The sequence below is a fragment of the Aquila chrysaetos genome, chromosome 8 (assembly GCF_900496995.4).
Source record: "Aquila chrysaetos chrysaetos chromosome 8, bAquChr1.4, whole genome shotgun sequence".
NCBI lineage: Eukaryota > Metazoa > Chordata > Aves > Accipitriformes > Accipitridae > Aquila > Aquila chrysaetos.
In genome coordinates, this window is record NC_044011.1 from 879,337 (window position 1) to 900,122 (window position 20,786).

General features: G+C 43.2%; 1 protein-coding gene across 7 annotated transcripts in view; it reads left to right on the top strand.

Annotated features, from left to right (window-relative positions):
• Positions 1 to 20,532, top strand: part of ACLY (ATP citrate lyase) — a 31,741-nt gene extending 11,209 nt beyond the window's left edge. For 3 of the 7 annotated variants that reach the window (XM_030021659.2, XM_030021657.2, XM_030021658.2), the window contains exons 4-29: positions 492 to 554; positions 1,252 to 1,442; positions 2,396 to 2,475; positions 2,992 to 3,122; positions 5,002 to 5,120; positions 5,611 to 5,747; positions 6,152 to 6,213; positions 6,388 to 6,505; positions 6,662 to 6,816; positions 7,224 to 7,314; positions 8,487 to 8,516; positions 10,266 to 10,407; positions 12,287 to 12,455; positions 12,974 to 13,078; positions 13,333 to 13,529; positions 13,691 to 13,772; positions 14,718 to 14,828; positions 15,379 to 15,506; positions 15,701 to 15,794; positions 16,067 to 16,221; positions 17,000 to 17,150; positions 17,709 to 17,852; positions 18,051 to 18,164; positions 18,687 to 18,769; positions 19,020 to 19,206; positions 19,589 to 19,795. In XM_030021659.2, the coding sequence (XP_029877519.1) occupies positions 492 to 554; positions 1,252 to 1,442; positions 2,396 to 2,475; positions 2,992 to 3,122; positions 5,002 to 5,120; positions 5,611 to 5,747; positions 6,152 to 6,213; positions 6,388 to 6,505; positions 6,662 to 6,816; positions 7,224 to 7,314; positions 8,487 to 8,516; positions 10,266 to 10,407; positions 12,287 to 12,455; positions 12,974 to 13,078; positions 13,333 to 13,529; positions 13,691 to 13,772; positions 14,718 to 14,828; positions 15,379 to 15,506; positions 15,701 to 15,794; positions 16,067 to 16,221; positions 17,000 to 17,150; positions 17,709 to 17,852; positions 18,051 to 18,164; positions 18,687 to 18,769; positions 19,020 to 19,200 (3,033 nt within the window). In that variant the 3' untranslated portion in view covers positions 19,201 to 19,206; positions 19,589 to 19,795. Of the gene's footprint in view, positions 1 to 491; positions 555 to 1,251; positions 1,443 to 2,395; positions 2,476 to 2,991; positions 3,123 to 5,001; positions 5,121 to 5,610; positions 5,748 to 6,151; positions 6,214 to 6,387; positions 6,506 to 6,661; positions 6,817 to 7,223; positions 7,315 to 8,486; positions 8,517 to 10,265; positions 10,408 to 12,286; positions 12,456 to 12,973; positions 13,079 to 13,332; positions 13,530 to 13,690; positions 13,773 to 14,717; positions 14,829 to 15,378; positions 15,507 to 15,700; positions 15,795 to 16,066; positions 16,222 to 16,999; positions 17,163 to 17,708; positions 17,853 to 18,050; positions 18,165 to 18,686; positions 18,770 to 19,019; positions 19,207 to 19,588 lie in introns of those variants that run through there. The other 4 variants (XM_030021660.2, XM_030021662.2, XM_030021661.2 and 1 more) reach the window with 4 other exon arrangements.
• The last annotated feature ends 254 nt before the right edge of the window (positions 20,533 to 20,786 follow it).

Genomic DNA, 20,786 nt, shown 5'->3' on the forward strand with positions numbered 1-20,786 from the left:
CCATTCTCACTGACACAGCTTCCAGGGCAAGTGCTGGGCAGAGACTCTGCTCCTGCCACTCCCTGTCTAGCTCAGGAGTTCCCTCACTTCAGATTTTTTTTCAAAGCTCCAAAAGCACCTGAAGCCATCACGTTTCACAGTGTGCTAAGCAGTGCTCTGTAAATGTGCTCTCTCTGGGACAGGAGATGAAGAGCAGCCATTCTGGTATAATTCTGATAGCCACCTGTCCTGTAGGAAAGGGGAAGGTGACTGACTCCTGTAACCAGTGAAGTTCAAATATGCTGGAGTGGTACAGCACCGTGTCTAGCAGGGACAGTGCTTGATGCTGTGCTGGAGAGGGAAGAGTATGGTTCCCTGGGACAGTAGAGAGGTGCATAGGTGGAAGTGGGTTTAGAGCAGTATTGATTAATTCTTGAAGCTTGCCTTATGCTGTCATAAATGTGGATATTGGACAAGTGTTTATTGGTGTTTGTCTTGTTTTCTGCCTACAGATTGCTAATGCTAAGGGAATCCTAAAGAATTTCCTGATCGAACCCTTCGTCCCTCACAAACAGGTTAGTATACCAAATAAAGCATTAAGAAGTGCTTTTAAATCTCCTTTGACTTCCATGCAGCTTAGATGGATTGATATAATGGAGAAAGCAGAAGTTTGGGAGTGTGCTGTTAAGCTGACAGTGTCAATGCATGGTGGTCACAGCTGTGTGCAGGCACAATATTGGTCCATGTGAAGGGTTGTTAATAATCATGTTGGTTGCTGTTATTCTACTGGGGAGAGGTTACAAATTACCTGAGAGGGACCAAGTTGGTTGGTCAAGGCAGCTCACTGCTGCTTGAGTCTGGTACTCCTGAGTGTGGATAACTCACTGTTGATGTGAGATACCTCAGTTTGTGCTGGTGAAATATTCATACTCCACCATGGTTTGCGGGAAACCAAAGATATAGGTTCTTTCAGTGCACTCAAGGAAGGACCCTGGTTTGTGCTTCAGGTGTGTAAGATGGGAGCAGTTTTGTCCAGAAATCACTGGCACGTTTCACCAGGCTGAAGCATTCTGGGCCCTGTCGCTCTCCCTCCCAGGCCAGCACAGCCTGTACAACCCTGGGGAGTGTCTGGGCTGCTCCAGTGCTGCTTGTCCTTGGAAAGCTTAGTGGTGTGCTCAGTTGCCCCTTCCCTAGCATTGACACAAGAGCCTCTTCTTCAAGGTCTTCTCTGGGTGTGACTTGCTAATGCTTGTGCCTGGGTCTGTGGTGCAGGAGGAAGAGTTCTACGTGTGCATATACGCTGCCCGTGAGGGAGACTATGTACTCTTCCACCACGAAGGGGGTGTGGATGTGGGAGATGTTGATGCCAAAGCTCAGAAGTTGCTTGTGGCAGTGGATGAAAAGCTCAATGAATCAGATGTAAAGAAATACCTCCTGCAGTATGCACCAGCAAATAAAAAGGAGTAAGTACAAATGCCCAGTTCTGGGCATGGCCAGCCACCCAGAAACTCCTCTCCTTTATTTCAGTGCAACATCCCTTCGTTCTGTTTCACCCTAAAGCTTGCTTTCCTACACTTCTTGCTGCTCTCAAGAATATGCCATGCATCATAAATCCAAGTTCTTTGACCTTATCCAAGCCACTTGTAAAACTCAAAGTAAGTGTTCGTAGTGCTTTGAGCCTTTGCTTGACAGGAGGACTTCTCAGTCCACTGAAGTCTTGACCTCTGAGATATTGGAGACACGTACTGAATTTTGATCCTTTGTGCTAGCATAAAGAGTTTCTTTTATTTAGTAGAAATGGTGATAAGATGTGAATCTGATTGCTAATTCAGAAATGTACTCGCCCTTACTCTGGCCTAGTCTGAGAGGGTATTCTCTTGCTATTCCTGTGCTCACTGCAAGCTTATCTGTAGATCTCAAAACTTCTTCTGCATCTCCTTTAATTAGATGCCTATACCTAGTTATCTTAATGAGTCATGATTTTTCCAAACATAACATAATCACTGATGGCATTGTTCAGCACTGAAAGGCTGAAGAAGCCTGTCACTAATGTAGTTTACTGCAGTCTCTTCCCTATCACAGCTAACAAAGCTTAGTTCTGACAAAGATGCATATGTGACAGTGAGAGACAATGATGCATTTCTGTCTCTTGGTGACATTAAACAGACTGAGTGTCTATGTGACAGTTGTGAGTAACTATGTTCTCAGCAGAGTTTGGTGGAGTGTAATTAAGATGAGTCATCAAGGTCTTCCTTTCCTTGAGTCATCACCTAGGCTTCTTCCAGAGAAGATGAATGAGAATGAAAGAAATTGATACAGTGTAGATTTGCAGATTGCCACTAATATAAATCACAGCCTGCTCTGCTTCATTTATATTTGGCTGCTTTAATGAACTTGTGTTAAATTTTTTTTACAGCATCTTGGCTAGCTTCATCTGTGGCCTGTTCAACCTTTATGAAGATCTATATTTCACGTACCTTGAGATCAATCCATTAGGTAACAGATATTCTTGGGAGCAGGACTTTCTGTGCTAGAATATTGAAATGTGTACTTTATCCTTCTCTGTTTTATGTAGTTTGCAACAATACTAGGGGATATATGAAAAAGAAGTACAAAAGTGGCTATGATGTGTCCTGGAGCTATTAGTTGAATGAATCCAAAATGAGGACTGCTTGCAAGTGTTCTCTGTTCTCTAACTCCCTGGTGGAAATGAAAAATTCCATTGAAAGAGATGTTAAGTCAGAACTGAAGAACATAAAAATTGCTCTGGTGGATCAGAACAAAACAGCACCTGAACCAGGGCCTGGTCCATGACCATGGTCACTAGTTAATTCTTAAGGGAACTCTCTGAGTTTGGTAAATACAATTAAATGACTGATGTGGAGGAAGGGGAACAAAGGTGACCTAGCTTTTGTAATGATCTCTTTATGGTGTCAAATTTTGAGTAAATCTCTAATGCATGTCTCTGTATAAAACAGAGCTAATTCTAATATTTTTTTTTTTCAAATGCAGTGGTGACTAATGATGGTGTCTACATCCTTGATTTGGCTGCAAAGATTGATGCAACTGCTGACTACATCTGCAAAGTGAAATGGGGGGATGTGGAGTTCCCCCCTCCCTTTGGGAGGGAAGCTTACCCAGAGGCAAGTAACAACCCACTCTGGCCCAAATCCCTCTCTTATGGAGACTACAAGATTAATTCCTCATTGCCTGTATGTCCATGGCATTGAGGTTTTCCTCTCTTGTGGGTTTTGTTGCTCTGTTTCAAGTACCTTGGCATTACTCTCTATGATAAGAGCTTGTGCAAACCTATGTACAGATTGCTGTAGTACTAGGACTTCTCATAATAGCGCTCTGGACTGCAATTGCTTTCCATCTTTGCTTGGGTGTTGTTTCAGTTCTTTAATTCGGAATTGACTTTAAATGGAGGCTTATATTTAACTTCATTCAGCTATGTGCCAAAGCTCTGTACTTCTACAGTCTTCCTTATATGGTTCTTGCCTGCATTGCTCCCCGTCAGCATCATTTATTTTTTGTTGGAGCACTGGTTATTGACAGCCTCGTGGCAGCTGATGCTCCCTCGGTGTTTCAGTTACAGTTTCTGAGAGTAGAGTAGCAGTCGTGTGCAAAATCTGCTTGCGAGTATGAATCCAGAGAAAATAATTGCCATATTTCAAACTTCAAAGTAAAAATAAGATGTTAATACACCTGTTTTCCTGAAAAGTGATGACCAAGAAGAGGCCTGCAGGCAAACTTACTGTTTTAAAGTTAGAAATGCCTGTTCCCTCTCAGAATTCCCTGGGTTTGTACTACTCGTCGCATAAACCCAGCTTCATACATAGCTTCCCAGCAGCTTCAAAAACTGTTGGAAGTAGAGCTCTCTCCTTAATTGTTCTGTTACTTATTTCAGGTGACTGTTCTGCTGTCTCCAAAAGGATTTCTGTCCTGACTTTTTCATTTTAATAATTATAATTATGTTTCAGTTAGGGAAGGTTTTTGTAACATGGCCAGGAAATCCATTTAGCTACTTCTCTCCATGTAGCTTGCTGGATGCCAACACTTAACTCAATTTGCTCTTAAAAGGATTAGTTCAGTTTTTGTCTCTGAATCATCCCTCTGCAAGTCACTGTGAAGGTTGTTATGGCAGTGCCTTTGCTGAGAATTTTAATGAACTCCCAGTGAAGTGCTTCTCAACAGGCAAGCACACCGTGATACAGGAACACCATGTTGAGCCAAATTACAGCTCGGCGATTACATTCTTGGCTGCAGCACTGCCAGAGTGTGTGTAGCCATGGCTGTGTTGATTTTAAATTTCCTCTGGTCTCAGTCTGCAGACAAGGTCAGAACAAGACTTTTCAGTTCAGAGGCATTTGATTCTGTGACTGTCATATGCGGAACAAGGAAACCTGGGAGCTTCCCAGGGCTGGCTGAGCAGTGGAGGAAAAGACCACTGTTCATGGAAAGGCCAGTGTAGCACAGCTTAGTGTAACACAACCAACAGTCAGCTGCATTTCTGAAGTTTTTCATATGCAAACAAGAGAAATCTGCTTCTGGATCTGCACTCCACAAATAAAGTAATATCAAATTTATTTATAGCAATCATTTGTGACTTCACCTGGGACAAGCAAGAGACAAGCCAGCAGGCTTTATAAAGACAATGTATTCTTTGGAGGGTATGATTTATTTTTTTTTCCAAGTAAGAATCAAAATTTGAGCATATGCTCAGGTTGATCCCCTTTGAATTTGCTACAGAGAGAATAGTGCAAGCTGTCTATATCCAGTCTAATTTCAGTCTTCTGTCTTGGAGAACACGTAACACAAATCAGTCCTGGCCCCTGAGAGATGAAGCTGGGTCTCTGTCCCTTACAAAAATAGTGTTTGTAGTTCTGCTTTCCCCTCAGTTGCAGTTGAGAGGAGATGGGGGAGATCTGCATGTCCAAACAGGTGCAGCACTACAAACCCTCTGGTTTGGAAAAGGAGGGTGCAGAAGAAAGTTTAAACTGTGTGCTGCTCTGTCTGCAGGAAGCCTACATTGCTGACCTGGATGCAAAGAGTGGAGCCAGTTTGAAACTTACTATTCTCAACCCCAAAGGCAGGATCTGGACCATGGTGGCTGGTGGTGGTGCCTCTGTGGTTTACAGGTAACAGGAACAAGGTTTCCAGAGAGGGAGGGTAGATTTACAGTGCTCTGAGAAAATAATTGATGCAGCCTCTGGAAAGGAGACTCTTCTAAGGTGATCTTTCCCATGCCATGACTGCTTGGGACCTCTTCAGAATGAAGATGCTCTGCAGATTTCTTACCAAGACGTGGAACATAGTGTCCCTTGGAGATAATTTAATTCTGGGAGGTTGAGATACTGTTTCTTTTTGACTTGGAAAGGAACAAGCTAGCTGAAAGCTGTTTATGGTAATATCATTGCTATGGTAGTTACTGAGTTCCCATCATATCTAGGAAGTGTAACAAGATTAATCATGATTGGCACCAAGAGGAGAGCAGCTTTGTCTTCAGCAGACAGCACAATCTCTCTGTTACAAGTCCCACTTTCCCAGAAATTTGGAATGCTTTATTAAGACCTTTATAGTGACTCAAATTATAACTAATCTCTTAAATAACTTTTTATTTTTTTACAGTGACACCATTTGTGACCTGGGGGGTGTGAATGAACTGGCTAATTATGGGGAATACTCAGGAGCCCCAAGTGAGCAACAGACCTATGACTATGCTAAGACTATTCTTTCCCTCATGACACGAGAGAAGCACCCTGAAGGTAAGGGGAGTCGCTGCAATTGCAAAGCTGCTCAGCTGTGAAGCTGTGTGTGGGGAAAAAACCTGAACAAATCTGGGCTGTTACTATGCTTAGACCTCCCTGGCAGAGCTTTTAATGTACTGCTGCCATCCAAGTGAAACAGTGATGGATTTCTGTCAGAGAAATCTTGCTTCAGAGACAGGACTTTTGGCTTTCCATGTAGCAAAGAGCAAATGTGGCTCAAGAGATTCTTATCAGAAAAATTCTTGCTTGATACAAAGCTCTTATCTTCTAGGCTCTGCTAAACACAACTTACTGCAAATTAGCTAGTCTGAACTGCAGCATTGTTTCACTTTATATCCTAAACTGCTTCAGGTACACTGTGTTCTTAATACAGTTTTATTTATGCATGTTTCTTCCCTCAGGTAAAATCCTGATCATTGGAGGCAGCATTGCTAACTTCACCAATGTAGCAGCCACTTTTAAAGTAAGTACTATTCAGAATTATCAGCAAATGCCCACAGTCATCAACCCCAAGCCATTCTCCCCAGTTCAATGTTGTGCTGAGGCTGACAGTGCATCTTTTCCAGGAGTTCCTGTGATGATGGGACAGGGTAAACATTGGGCTGCTGAGCTCACCTGTCCTGTATGTCTCTTTTAGGGCATTGTGAGGGCAATTAAGGATTACCAAGGCCCTCTGAAGGAGCATGAAGTGAGGATCTTTGTGCGAAGAGGAGGCCCGAACTACCAGGAAGGATTACGTGTCATGGGAGAAGTTGGTAAGGACCAACCATTTCCTTAAGTTTTCTTCTTGTGTCTTGTTTCTTCCGCCTGCTTTCTGCTGAGCCTCTTCAGGGCTGAATGCTTCACTTTGGCAGAAGCTCATCTTGTTCCTTTTTCTGCCCAAGGCTGACTGTTCTTCTGTGTGTACGCAGGGAAGACGACTGGGATCCCCATCCATGTCTTTGGCACGGAGACTCACATGACTGCGATTGTGGGCATGGCGCTCGGCCATCGGCCTATCCCCAACCAACCACCTGCTGCAGCCCACACCGCCAACTTCCTCCTCAATGCCAGCGGCAGCCCTTCGGTGAGTTCCTTCCCCTCTGTGAAAGGGAACGCTTGTGAAGAGCCTCCTGAAGGCAGCTTCCCCTCTCTGAACAGGTTGGAAACAGATCTTGGCCCCCACTGTATTTGTACAAAGCTCTATGAAAACTAGAGTGACTCTGCCTGCATGGTTTATCAGGAGGGGCCCTTCCAATGTCCACGTTGCTTGTGCAGAAAACGTGACCCCCTCAAAACCAGTGGTACTCTTGCATCTACTGGGAACTTGGTCGTTTAGTTTTCCCTCACTTGACTGAAATGGTCCTACCTCAAAATTAACTTTCTCTGGTTTTCTTTGTAGACTAGCATAGCCAAAGTGGCCACCTCCTCCTATGTGCTCCAGGCCTTATCTGGCACGCTGTCCCTTACTGACTTGGCTTCTGAATCTTTCAGACTCCAGCACCAAGCAGAACGGCTTCCTTCTCAGAGTCCAAACCAGATGATATTGCTCCAGCCAAGAAGGCAAAACCAACAGCACCTCTTGGTAAGTCCAGCACTGGAAATGATTGCTAGCAGTTCTCTTGTGCTCCAAAAGGCAGAATGTGGACTAGACTAATGCTTTTTGTGGATATGAAGGGAAGCAATTTTGTGGTACCTGTCTATCTTTGTTTTGAATTTAGTTAAGTGCTTTTAGAATGTTGTCACTTGTGCTATTAGCTCATACACAAGGTGAGTCAGAGTTGCCTTGGTCTGGGATGTCCCTTTGAAGGGAAACAGCACAGTCTGAGAACTCCAGCATTCCCGTGTCCCCTTATGTGAGACCAGCGGACAACAGGTTAGAGTATCTGTGCTGTGGTTGCTGAACTGAGGCCTGCTTTCCAGTTAAGTACCTGGGGGGTGTTCCCATGGGATGCTGTTGGAATGGTGTAGGTATTCAGAAAGTCCTTCTTGGTATATGCTGCAGTTTCCTGGATGAACACTCTACAGTCAGTCAGTTCAGTAGGAGTTGTGATGCACTTCTCACACATTTAGGGTTGGAGATTACTCTGTGGTGTGTTTTTTGTTTTGTTTTTCAGGTGTTTTTTTTTTTAACTGAAGTTTGTAGAAAGCTTCTTTAGCATGGTGATATGCAAGACCTTTGGCAGCTTTTTTGTTGTATCTGTTAAAGCCTTATTGGGTTAGAGCGTGTTGTATTGGGGGGAAAACAAAAGCAGAGTTGCGCAAGTACAGAATGTTCTAATGTCCTGGTCCTCCTCCCCTGAATGTGAGGAGATACTGGCCTCATTTACAACAGTATGACATGATGACAAGATTCGGATCCGATTCCGGTGAAACGCATCACAAAACCCACTACTGCTCTCTTAATCATTGCACACAGAATTTTGCATGAGCAATGCTTCAAAAAGATGCTGAAAATATGTGAGCCATGGAGCTTGCAGTGCAAGGAACTGCCACCTGAACCTGAAATGTGTTTGTGCTGGGATAAGCAAAAAGCTTCTAGATGGCAAAATGCAAAATTTGATGTCCAGTTATTTGGAGAGGAAGTACAGTGGAGAGTGCTCCTGTCTGCTTGTTTTCTAACAAAAGCAAAACCCAAAAGGCCTGAGTGCTGTGGGGAGGAGGGAAGCTGCAGCACCCCACTGCAGGTGCCCTGCTGTTGGGATGACAGCAGCCAACTCTGTCATACTGTTGCATGAGTTATTCTCTTTTTAACAGATTCAATCCCAGCTTCAAGACCTGGTTCAGGTAGGACACGTGTGACTAGCTGAATGTGCCTGGCCTTGCTGGCAGCTGACTTTTTTAGTTCTTGGTTTTGTTGCTGTTTTTTCTCTCCAAAAGTTTGCAGTGTTGTCTGGTCCTTCCCTTCCCTCCTGCCCAGCATATTTAGCTATCACCATATGAACTTTTCATCTGTTTTTTCAAGTGCAGATCACATATTCCTTTGCACAAAAACTTACTATTTCTGGGGGAGAGAGGGACAGGTCTCAAACAAACTTTAATCTTTCTTCTCTTCCCCCCAACAATCATTACAGAGAAAAACAGACCTAAGCATATTGCGCAAAGCTCTGTTCTCTGCTTTCAAAAAGAAGGAATCACTAACCATGCCTAATGACTGGCATTTTGTTTCAAAGGGAAACAAAATAGTGCAGGTGCTGTGCTTATGAGCCTTGAAGGACACAGAAAAGTCACGGAATTAACTAAATGTTCTTGTTGCCTTATCAGTTCAGCAAACCATTAAAGCTTGATCTCAGTGAAGTTATGGGGACTTTAAGCACCCTATCGAGCTCAGTGCTGGATGAGAATAAACTGCTGAATCAGGGTCAAAGTAGAGTTTCAAGACATCACACCTATCATAAAAGGAGGGATAGTAGAAGGGGAACTCTCAGATTCTTCCTTGTGTGGTCTCGGACAAACAGCATTACCTTTCTGGGCCTGCGTTTTCCTGTTTCTATGAATACTAATATTATGCCCTTGCAGGCACCTGCAAGATAAACAGAATTTTTCAGGGTAGGCAGTTTCCTAATAAAAGTCATGTGGTAGTGCATCTAAACTGTGAACATGTACGGTTGGAGAATAGAGACTGATTTCTTGTTAAAGCCAGAAGAACTGCTGAATCCCTAATGCTGTATACCTTTGATTTGAAGCCATAAAGGAATTAGTGGTAGACTGAGTTGGCATCAGCAGTTGGATCAGCTCTGAGTTCTTAAGAGTTTTTAAATGAATTCTGCCTGGAGTCAAAGGGAGGAACTCAACGTTTTGCTGTGACAAGTGGTGTAAATATACTTCAAGCAAACAGTCCATCCTCACTAGCTGAACTGTTGCCTTTCCTGTGACACTGTCCCCTGAAGCCAAGTTCCGGGCCATATATATATTCTTGGAGCCATCAGGTTTGTGATGATCAGAATCCAACAAAAAAAGAAAACAAAAGCTGAGTATGTAGAGCTCCTTTGCTTTCTTTGTCCCTTCCATTTCCTGCCTTTCTTTTTATTTCCTATCATCCTACTGTAATGCCCTGACAAACTTAGGAGGCAAACCTCCTGTGGTTCTCCCAGACTGTATGCCATATGCAAATAAATAACTAAAATTCAAAGTTCCCTTCCTCTTCAGCTTTGCACAGTAAAACTGAGAGGAACATGAATGGCCCATGTGAGAAGAGGAAGAGGCAGTTTTCACTTCTTATATCTCTTCTCGACACCAGCTTCCCCCTGCCCCCATCCCTGTGATTAAGCACTTGCCCATTTTGTGAAACCCAAAACCTGGCTATTGTGTTCAGAATCCTGGGAAGGGGGATGCTGCTTCATTGACAGTTTCTTCCTTAATTTGGACAGTGTGGCTACTACATCCTGCAGTTCACCTGTTGGGTTCAGTTTGGAGGGGGGGAATATACTCCTCTGGGAGACTTTCAGCAGACATTTGGCAAAGTTGCAGCTTTTCTCTTGCACAGATGTATGTTTTGAATGTGTTTTGGTTTTTTTTCCCCTCTCTCTTGAGCAGGTAAAGCTACAACCCTGTTCAGCCGTCACACCAAAGCTATCATTTGGGGGATGCAGACACGGGCCGTGCAAGGAATGCTGGACTTTGATTATATTTGCTCCCGGGATGAACCTTCAGTAGCTGCCATGGTTTATCCATTCACGTAAGTAGCCTATGTTGACTGTGTTATTTTTCTGACTGCTTCCCTCAAATTCTTCTGTTGGCTTCCTCCTCTTCCACTCTCTGCTGTTCTTTAGTGTAGCTCTGCCCTAGTCTACATCTGTGCTTTAACACCTCCTATGCTCCTTTCCACCATCAGGTTAGCTTTGCAGACTGCTTCCTGTTTCCCTCAACCATTGATTTCAGGCTGCTCTGTTGAAACAGCTTAATGTTAGCTGCAGAATTTAAGTCCCACTTCATGCTCTTTCAAAGGGTGTCCAGATTTTGTTCCTTCGCTCAGCAAGTGAGGAAGGCACGACTAGTTGGGCTTTCTTGAACAGCCTACTGGCTTAGCAGAGGCAGTAAGGCTGTGTTAAGGTTTCTTCCACGCGTCTACTGTTTGCTGCATGCTTGTCTGAGACATCCTGATTTGTGCCTGCAGCAGCTGGAATTTTCCCCTCCAAATACTAGCCAGAATTGGAGCAGCTCTGCTAATAGACTAAAGCAGTTTTTCTGTCATGTTGCCAAACAAAATTAAAAAAAAAAAAATCCTGTTTATTTTGTTCATACTCTTTCCTATAGTGGCAGTAGTTTCTTAGCAGGCAGGAAGTGTGCGGATCCTTCAGTGGGACAGAGTTCTCTTCTGTTATTCACCCTCTTTTACCTTATCCCCACAGCTAACAGGGATGAGAGAGGCTATTGGGGGTTTCAAATTGCTCTCAGGAGGAACCTCCAGAGCACAGCTGTGCATAAGCTCTTTTGTTGTTGTACCTTGTGAGTGTGTGTGGGGGGGTCTCCCTGTCAAACAGGGCAAGTAGCGAGAAGGAAAGGAGGGGCTGTCTGGCCTGCTGCTGAGACAGTGAGATGGGAGCCCATACAAAGGTAGGAGGTTTGTTTCATTTCTGTGGTATTTACAGACATCCAGGATAGCTGATGTCTAATCAACCTCTGTCTTGCAGAGAATTTTGCCTCTTGACAATTAAGTACCTTGTACTGTTAGTCTGTGATGACAATTGCAGCTCTGTAATAACTTCTCAGCAAGCGCAAACCTCAGGGGTACTAAAACTTGAGTGCAGGCATAGCCACATCTATAGATGAGTGGCAACCCCTTGCAGTGGCGCAGTTTTTCAATGAAGAAAAAGCAATAGGGATGAAAAGTTTAAGGCTACCTATAATTAATTTTCTGATTCTGCTTGACCTTTTGGAGGAAGCCAGGCTGGCAAAACCTGGAATGTTCTGTTACAAATGTACCAATATGGGAACGCAGCCAATATCTCTACACTCTTAAATGACTGAACAGTATAGACTTCAATGAAGTTCCAGTCAGAGCATCTACCATGTATAAAAGACAACACATACAATGAAACTTTCCTAGGTGCATCTCCTTCAGCATGTGTAGGGCAGGGCGGGTAGAGTCTCACTGTAGCTGAATTGGAAAGCTGACTGGCCCTCACATTGCTGTCCTTGCTGTTCACCACAGATACTGGTTTCCTGTTCCCCCAGTCCAGTATTTGTTCCAGTCCAGTAATGCAGCTTTGCATGCATCTCATTCATTACTCTTTCTGTGCCTCATTCTGTCTTCCAGCTTGGAGTAGAATTGAGGTTCTGGTAACTTCACTGTGGGAGAGCTTATTCATCTTGCTGGATGCCTCTGTCCCTATTAGCCCGTCTCCTTCCATATGCTGCTCTGTTCTATACTCTGAAGAACCTTCTGCTGTTAGTATGGTCCCTCCCCATGTATGCTCACTTGCTAGTGAGTGTCTCACAGTCAGTCTTGGTGTCTGAGAATTGGGGGTTGCAAACTCCTCTGTCTGCATGCACTGTATCCCTTTGTCTTTCCAGTAGCCTTAAGGGTTGGGACTTTTTCATCTTTTCCTCCATAGTGGTGACCACAGGCAGAAGTTCTATTGGGGCCACAAAGAAATCCTGATCCCAGTCTACAAGAACATGTCAGATGCCATGAGGAAGCACCCAGAGGTGGATGTTCTCATCAACTTTGCATCTCTGCGCTCTGCTTATGACAGCACTGTTGAAACCATGAATTACCCACAGGTGAGTGAGGGATCTACAAGCAGCCCAAGAAAAGAAGGAAGATCTTGTCAGCAGGGTACCAGTGCTTCTTAAACTGTGATGGCATTAGCAAATTGTCTTGGTTTTCCAACTTGGCAGATAAATACCTCAATTCTAACTCCTTATAGACTCTGAGGAGGACACTGGAGTTGCATAGCAAATTTGAATGTTGGACTTGGAATTTGTGTACGAGGAACTGGGTACCTCTTGGTTAGGAGTAATTACTATGGGTTGGCTAAAACATAGTGCTGCTCTAATGTGCAAGGGGGAGGAAAAAAATTCTCTGAACACTGCATTGAGACTGCTGTGAAGATCACAGTAGGCTGTGGATCCATGCACTGGGCCTTCCAGTATGAGAGTGCACAGCGTGACCTCCCAGAGGCCTGACAAGGCAGAAGCTGATCATTCCCCCTGAGCAGCTGTTTGCCTTCTCTGTCCGGCAGTTCGTTAGGGTGGTGACACTGAGGGTTACTAATGGTTTTCTTTTTATCTTGATGCAGATCCGCACCATTGCCATTATTGCTGAGGGCATTCCAGAGGCCCTGACCCGCAAACTGATCAAGACAGCTGATAAAAAAGGAGTCACTATCATTGGGCCTGCAACTGTAAGTACTGATGACCTTTTTCTTTTCTTGTCCATCTGTCTTAATCTTCAGATCAGCTTTCTCTGAAGGATAAAGTATATCCTACAATCCATTTTGTCTTTAGTCATATAAAGTGCATGTTAGTTTCTCATTTTAAGGTCACATTACTGTCTTCTGTTGTTTGTATAAATACTGACAAGACTGTCTTATGGAAATGTTCTTAAGTTTCATGTATATTTTAAAGGGCTTTACATCGTTCTCTGATTTTGTTGTAGGTTGGTGGGATCAAACCAGGTTGCTTTAAAATAGGCAACACAGGAGGCATGCTGGATAATATTTTAGCATCAAAACTGTACCGTCCTGGCAGCGTGGCTTATGTTTCACGGTCTGGAGGAATGTCCAATGAGCTCAACAACATCATTTCCCGAACCACTGATGGGGTCTATGAAGGGGTGGCCATTGGAGGAGACAGGTAGGAGTCTGCATCTTCAACAAAGACACCATTTTTTCAAGTTGGTTAACAGAAGAATTGTTAGTAATTTGGAGGAGGAAGGGCAGGTTGGCTGTTAATTTTTCGTCTTTCAGAGAAGTTTATGACACAAACTTATACCACTTTCCCTGTATGCTACCCAGATATCCTGGTTCAACTTTTATGGATCATGTCTTGCGTTATGAGGATACTCCAGGAGTGAAAATGATTGTAGTACTTGGAGAGGTGAGTGAGACCAGTTCACTTCTATCTAAGAAATACCCAAGTGTTTTGTCTTGGGAACATCTGACCTGGCTGCAAGGATGCTAAATAACAGCTGCAGATAAGTGGGAGCTATTTATACTGTTGTTGAATGTCTGAATTTTTTTTCATGCTTCTTTAATCTAAAGAAATTGAGTGTATTCCACAGACAAGCATAGTCTCCCCTACATTTAAAAAAAAAAAAAAGTCAAATAAAGAGGCTTTGTTCTGAGACTTCAGCTGTTACTCATTGTGTTGTGGTTTAACCCCAGCCAGCAACTAATCACCACGCAGCTGCTCACTCACTCCCCCCCACCCAGTGGGATGGGGGAGAGAATAGGAAAAAAAAAAGTAAAACTGGAGTTGAGATAAGAACAGTTTAATACAACAGAAAAGAAACTAATAACAACACTAATAAAATGGCAATAGTAATAATAAAAGGATTGGAACGTACAAGTGTTGCACAATGCAATTGCTCACCACCTGCTGACTGATGCCCAGTTAGTCCCTGAGTGGTGATTCCCCCCACCCCCACTCGCCCCAGTTTATGTACTAGACATGATGTTACATGGTATGGAATACCCTGTTGGCCAGTTTGGGTCAGCTACCCTGGCTGTGTCCCCTCCCAACTTCTTGTGCCCCTCCACCCTTCTTGCTGGCTGGGCATGAGAAGCTGAAAAATCCTTGACTTTAGTGTAAACATTACTTGATAACACTGATGTTTTCAGTTGTTGCTAACATTCTTCTCATACCAAACTCAAAACATAGCACTATACCAGCTACTAAGAAGACAATTAACTCTATCCCAGCTGAAACCAGGACATGTTAAAAAAGGAGGAAAAAAAATCCAATACTTCTATGTGAATCTCGGAGCTGGATTCTACAAAAGTACAAAGTTTTGAACCAGCTCAGCTCTCTTTCTTTCTGCAGATTGGAGGTACAGAAGAGTATAAGATCTGCAGGGGGATTAAAGAAGGTCGTATCACCAAGCCAGTGGTGTGCTGGTGTATCGGTACTTGTGCCACCATGTTCTCTTCAGAGGTATGTGCAAAACTGGGGGCAAATGCATGAAGTAAGTATATCTATGACAGGAAGAAAAAACCCAAACTTCTCTCACTGTGCCTAAACCTTTCAGAACTGCCCGTAGCAACTTAACATGCAGAAGTTAATAAACATAAATGGTAAAAGCTTTTTGAGCTTCTGTAGTCTGCCACTGGAGATTTCCAAGGGATTCTGCATACTTGGAAAGAGAGCCCAAAGATCCCAGGGAATGCAACAGATTCTAATAGCCACCTGCTTCTGGAGTGGGAATGGGAAAGGTGCATGTTAAGCAGCTCCAGAGAGTGGGGAAATTCAGGGAGGCAGAATGTCAATGGAAGAACCTGGAGTGATTCCAGATCAGAAGATGCCCTGTATATTGCAGTGCTGACTGTAGTTGCAACCAAGAGTTCTGTTAGCCCAAATAAGAAGGCAGATGTGCAGTCACTGGTATTCCTCTGTCACCAGTTTCCTAGTCAGTTCTTTATTCTGTTTCACTCTCTGCAGGTAAACAACTTGTATCCCTTACTGCTGTCTCTTCTCTTGTTTGTAGGTGCAGTTTGGCCATGCAGGAGCTTGTGCCAACCAGGCTTCTGAAACTGCTGTTGCAAAGAACCAAGCCTTGAAGGAAGCTGGTGTGTTTGTTCCCCGGAGTTTTGATGAGCTGGGAGAGGTCATTCAGTAAGTCATGTTAACAGGGCACCTTCAGCAGGGGACAAAAACTGTTAGGGCACTGATTCTAGCCTGATAAAGGAATATATTCCTGCTTAAGGAAAGCAACTTCTATTCATTCTGGGTTTTTAAGGTCTAGATTAAGACCACCTCACTTTTATCTCTTAAAAGGACTTAAGTTAATAAATGGATTCTCTCCCTAGGTCTGTCTACCAGGATCTTGTGGCCAAAAGAGTGATTGAACCAGCTGAGGAAGTGCCTCCTCCAACTGTGCCAATGGATTACTCTTGGGCAAGGGTGAGCTGTGCTGTTTCACCTGCTTTTTGGTTCCTTAGAAACCAGACAGGGTGTTTGCTGTGATTCTGGACACTTATGGTGATAACGGTGTTGCCTTGGGGTTTTATCTTGCACTTTTATAGCGTTGTCTGTGAGCTCACTGGCTATGCTGGTTCTAGGCTGTGGAAGCTGCTGTGATGGCAAGCTTAAGGCACTGTTGTGTGACCACTCTGCCTCCTACTGCCCCTTGCTTCTAACATGTTTAAAATCCCATCTTTATGCTGTGATTTCAGGAGCTGGGTCTGATCCGCAAACCGGCTTCCTTTATGACAAGCATCTGTGATGAGAGAGGTCAGGAACTGATATATGCTGGGATGCCAATCACTGAGGTCTTCAAAGAAGAGATGGGAATTGGAGGAGTCCTGGGCCTGCTCTGGTTTCAAAGGAGGTGAGGCAGCTTTTTGTGAAAGCTCCCAAATCTTTGGCTTGAAGTTTTGCTTGTTCATCAACAGACTTTTTAGCACAAAAGTAACTCCAGGATTCCTTTGTGAACGTAGATCCATTGGAAATGCTATCTCTATATCCCCTCCTCCGAGACCACATCAGCATTTCAAGGCTTCATACAGTATGTTTTAGTCCTCGGATTAAGTTTTCCACAAGTTTTGTGGCGCACTAAGGAAATTTCTCCATTTCTCTATTCTAGGCCTATTTCATGCTCTCTGACTACTTGCTTATTATAATTGTCACCTTGACCCTGGAAAGATTGGGGAGTTTGCAAACGTTTGCTAACGAGCCTACAGGGAATCTTCTGAATGGCAGAAGTTTCCTGCCTTCATCTGATCATGCCTTCATTAGAGGCACTCTTGGCACTAGCTGGAATCTCTGGCTCAGCAGAACAGGAAGAACAGAACTGTAGCACAGCCACGTGGCTCCCCTCAAGGGGACCCACAGAGCTCACTGATCTGTCTGCTGAGTGTGTGCAAACTCAGCGTACAAAATTGACCCTCAGCTCTGAGCTAAACAGCTCCTGTGGAAACTGAATAAAAAAATCTGATCTCTGAGAAAGATATTAGGAGGCACTGATGGGTATTGTGACCCTACAGCTCCCTTTCTGTTTCACTTTCAAGCATACACCGAAAAACAAAAGTCACTGTCTAGTGTAACACCAAGTGTCTTGTTATTCAGTTTTCTTTACAATAAATGACTTCAGTCTCTTTCTTGCTCAGGTTACCAAAGTATGCCTGCCAGTTCATTGAAATGTGTTTGATGGTAACAGCAGATCATGGGCCTGCTGTATCTGGAGCCCACAACACCATTGTCTGTGCAAGAGCTGGAAAAGATCTTGTCTCGAGTCTCACTTCAGGCCTTCTTACTATTGTAAGTACCTAATATCCAGAAGATTTGGCTTTGTTATTCATTACTCTGTCTATGTTTTATTACTATTAATTTAAGATTTACGTTGGCTGCAGAGTCATGGACAGGTTTTGTCTGTTTCCTCACGCTTTGAATTTCTGTTGAATTCAACTCTAATAGCTTGATACTCTGTTTAAAACCTAGTCCACTTTTCTAGTAAGCAAGACTGTTCTGATGTCTCTTTTGAGTCTAGAAATATTTTGTAGAGGCCAAATTGCTGTCAGCGTTGTCCCTATATGGTTGCCTAGTCTCTTCCAAGACTGACAAGTAGAAGTGTGAATAAAACAGACTTTAGATTGCATTTTCCCCCCCCTCCCACTGTCTCTAGTGGAGATGCATTGGCTACACAGTGGCACTTGTGTTGAGCTCTAAACAGATGCTTTATCTCGGGTGCCTGCCTAACCTTTAATTTCATGAATGCTGCAGTGATAGGCAGGGTGGATGGGGAAGATAATCTTGTGCTTGTTTTGTATCTTAATTGTGGAGTCCTTTGCTGTAATTTCCTTTGTGTATTGCACCCAGGGTGACCGGTTTGGTGGAGCGCTGGATGCTGCAGCTAAAATGTTCAGCAAAGCCTTTGACAGTGGGATTATCCCTATGGAGTTTGTGAATAAGATGAAGAAAGAAGGGAAACTGATCATGGGCATTGGACACAGAGTCAAATCAGTAAGAAAACTGCATTAGTGCATGTGGGGGGGGGGGCATATGAAGGTTGTGAGAGAGAAAAAAATGAAGGAAAGAAAATTAGTAAGTTTCAGAGGCAGCTACTGACCAAATTCTCCTAAACCTACAAATAGCAAAGCTTATGGCAAGTATCTGTGTAAGAGGCAACATCAGTGACTGTAATGTGTTCTTAACTTGCAGATAAATAACCCAGACATGAGAGTTCAGATTCTCAAAGACTACGTGAAGCAGCATTTCCCTGCCACCCCACTGTTGGACTATGCACTTGAAGTAGAAAAAATTACAACTTCGAAGGTGAAATGAGCTAGTATTTAGCTCCTCTTGAGCAGTCTTTCTTAATGGAGGAAAAGTGTCCAGGGGTTAATACTGTATTTTAATTGCAGTGCTTCATAAATTGTTGCTGGGGTTTTGTTTTTCTATGATAGACTTGAGGCCAAGTACTACAGTTTGGTAAGGCTGAAGACATTTATTGGACACCAGGAAAATGCTTAACAAACCAACACCCATTATCTGTGTTGTCCGCTGTCCACACTAGAACTGCTGTATTCTGAGGCAGAGCTAGCACATGTGATGGGCTGTGGTCAATAATCTCTGTGGTTTGAACCAAACGCAGGCCCATTGTTTGGGGCAGTTTTTCCGTCATTCACATTAAAGCATGGCTCTTGCTCAAGTTGCTGAACACCCTTCTCCATCGCTAGGCTTGTGTGTCCACAATTATGGGCAGCCCTCAAATTACCCTTGAGGATGGAAGCTGCCAGGTGAATATCATTTGCCAATGTTAACATCTTTATTGGGGTGTGTTTTCATTTCTTGCAGAAACCAAATCTTATCCTGAATGTAGATGGCTTTATTGGAGTTGCCTTTGTCGATGTACTCAGGAATTGTGGCTCTTTCACACGGTAAGTATGTAGTGGGCTGTTTCTCTTAAGTCATGGTCCTATAAAAATGATGGGAGCTATACTGCCAGCTCATGTGGGGCCAGGATTTCAAAAGGACATTGTGAAGGAAATGTAGCCTGGACTTGGGGGAAGGAAGCTTTCACATGAATTCGGTGTTGCTACTGGCACTACAGCAGACTCACAGTCTTTCTAAGATTGATTCTTTAAATAGATAACTATGAGATACTATTTAATTTCTTTTCCTTTGCAGGGAAGAAGCAGATGAATATATTGATATAGGAGCTCTTAATGGTATCTTTGTACTAGGCAGGAGTATGGGATTCATTGGTAAGTTTGCCACATTTCTCCCCTTCCATCCTATTGGGGAATGCCCTGCCACCATGAACATGAGACAAACGGGAAACTCTGGGGGACTCAGGCTAAAATGCTAGTTGTAGGTGTTGTGGACACATGTTTAGCTAACGGTCGCAAGAGCATTCCAGATGCCTTTAGAAGGCCTTGAACAGAATAAACAAGACGATAAAAAAAAAGATACCAATTAGAAAAACACAGGTGCGCATTCCACGATAAAGAGAACTTGGCACAAACAACCTCAATTCTGCAGTTTATCTTGACCAATTAGACTGAGACAAGTCTCGCATGTTTTAGTTAGTATAACCAATTATGTTTTATGTTTATGCGCGTGTACAGTGTTGATATAACCAATCATTAAGTGTAACTAAGCGCATGGACGGCACATGCTAACCAATCAACAGATGACTTACGCATGAGCAGGAACTAGAAATAATATATAAACCGAGCTATTTGTACAATATGTAGGAATCCAGAAATCAAAGTTGTTTCAAGGCAAAGTAAGACTAGAAGGAGGAACAGAAATTTTGTAACACAAACCACTTTTGTTTTAGGACACTACCTGGATCAGAAGAGATTGAAACAAGGTCTGTACCGGCACCCATGGGATGACATATCCTATGTTTTACCAGAGCACATGACCATGTGAGAACCTGTAGTATTGCCTCAAAATGTCACTTCAAGAAGACAGAAGCCTGCACAGAGGACAGCCACAAATGGGACTTTGATGTATAAAGGCCGTTGGTATATAGACATTGGGCTGCCTGGTCAAACTGTGCAAAGCAACTGTTTTATAAGAATAGAAACTTACTCTAATAAAAACCAAAACTTGTGATATTCCATGTGTTACCTGCGGTATTTAATACTGTCTCTCACCCTTTTATTTTTTTCCTACTCATTTCATTTTGTTTCCAGAAAAAAGATTTTAAGGGGGGGCGGGGGGGGTGTAGTTTTGCTCGTAGGCACAGTCTTACTGAACTTGCGGAAGATTCGTTAGTCTGGTAACAAGCTGTAACTTTTCCCCATAGAGGGGAGAGTACCTATCATTCCCATAAGCCATGATTTGGGATTTTTTTTTGTTGTCGGTTGTTTTTCAATTTGTTTACTGTGTTCTCATCTCCAGTCTGATTGTACCCCGAATAGTGGGACCACTGCTGATATATAACCAATGTTACTCAAACTCTGGTGTAGTAATTTAAAGTGTGAAGTTGTAACATACTGCTGTTAAAACTGTGAAACTACATGTATTCTGGTGTCTGTATTTATGCAAACAACTTCTCATTTGCTATTAGATTGCTGGTATATGGAATGTCACTTGTTATCTGCAGATGCAAAAATAATCTCGGTAATAACTTCAGCGTCCTACTTGTCTGTGTATTGTAACCTAACTCAAATAAATGGTACACTGCTGATTTATTCTCTTTCTATTTCTGGCTTCTAAAAGTTGGTCCTAAACAGTGTCTAACACAATGTGTGACAAGCTGGGAACCAGTCATTCAACGAAATACCAAACCTCAAAGCAATTATTCCTCTCCTGGTGTCTGTTCTAGTTGATTTTAAAGAACACCATACAGACTGATCCTATCATGTTTCAGTGTAGGTCAAAAAGATGACATTTAGCAAAGTAGGAAAGAAATTATCTGTAATTGATATAACATTACACAAG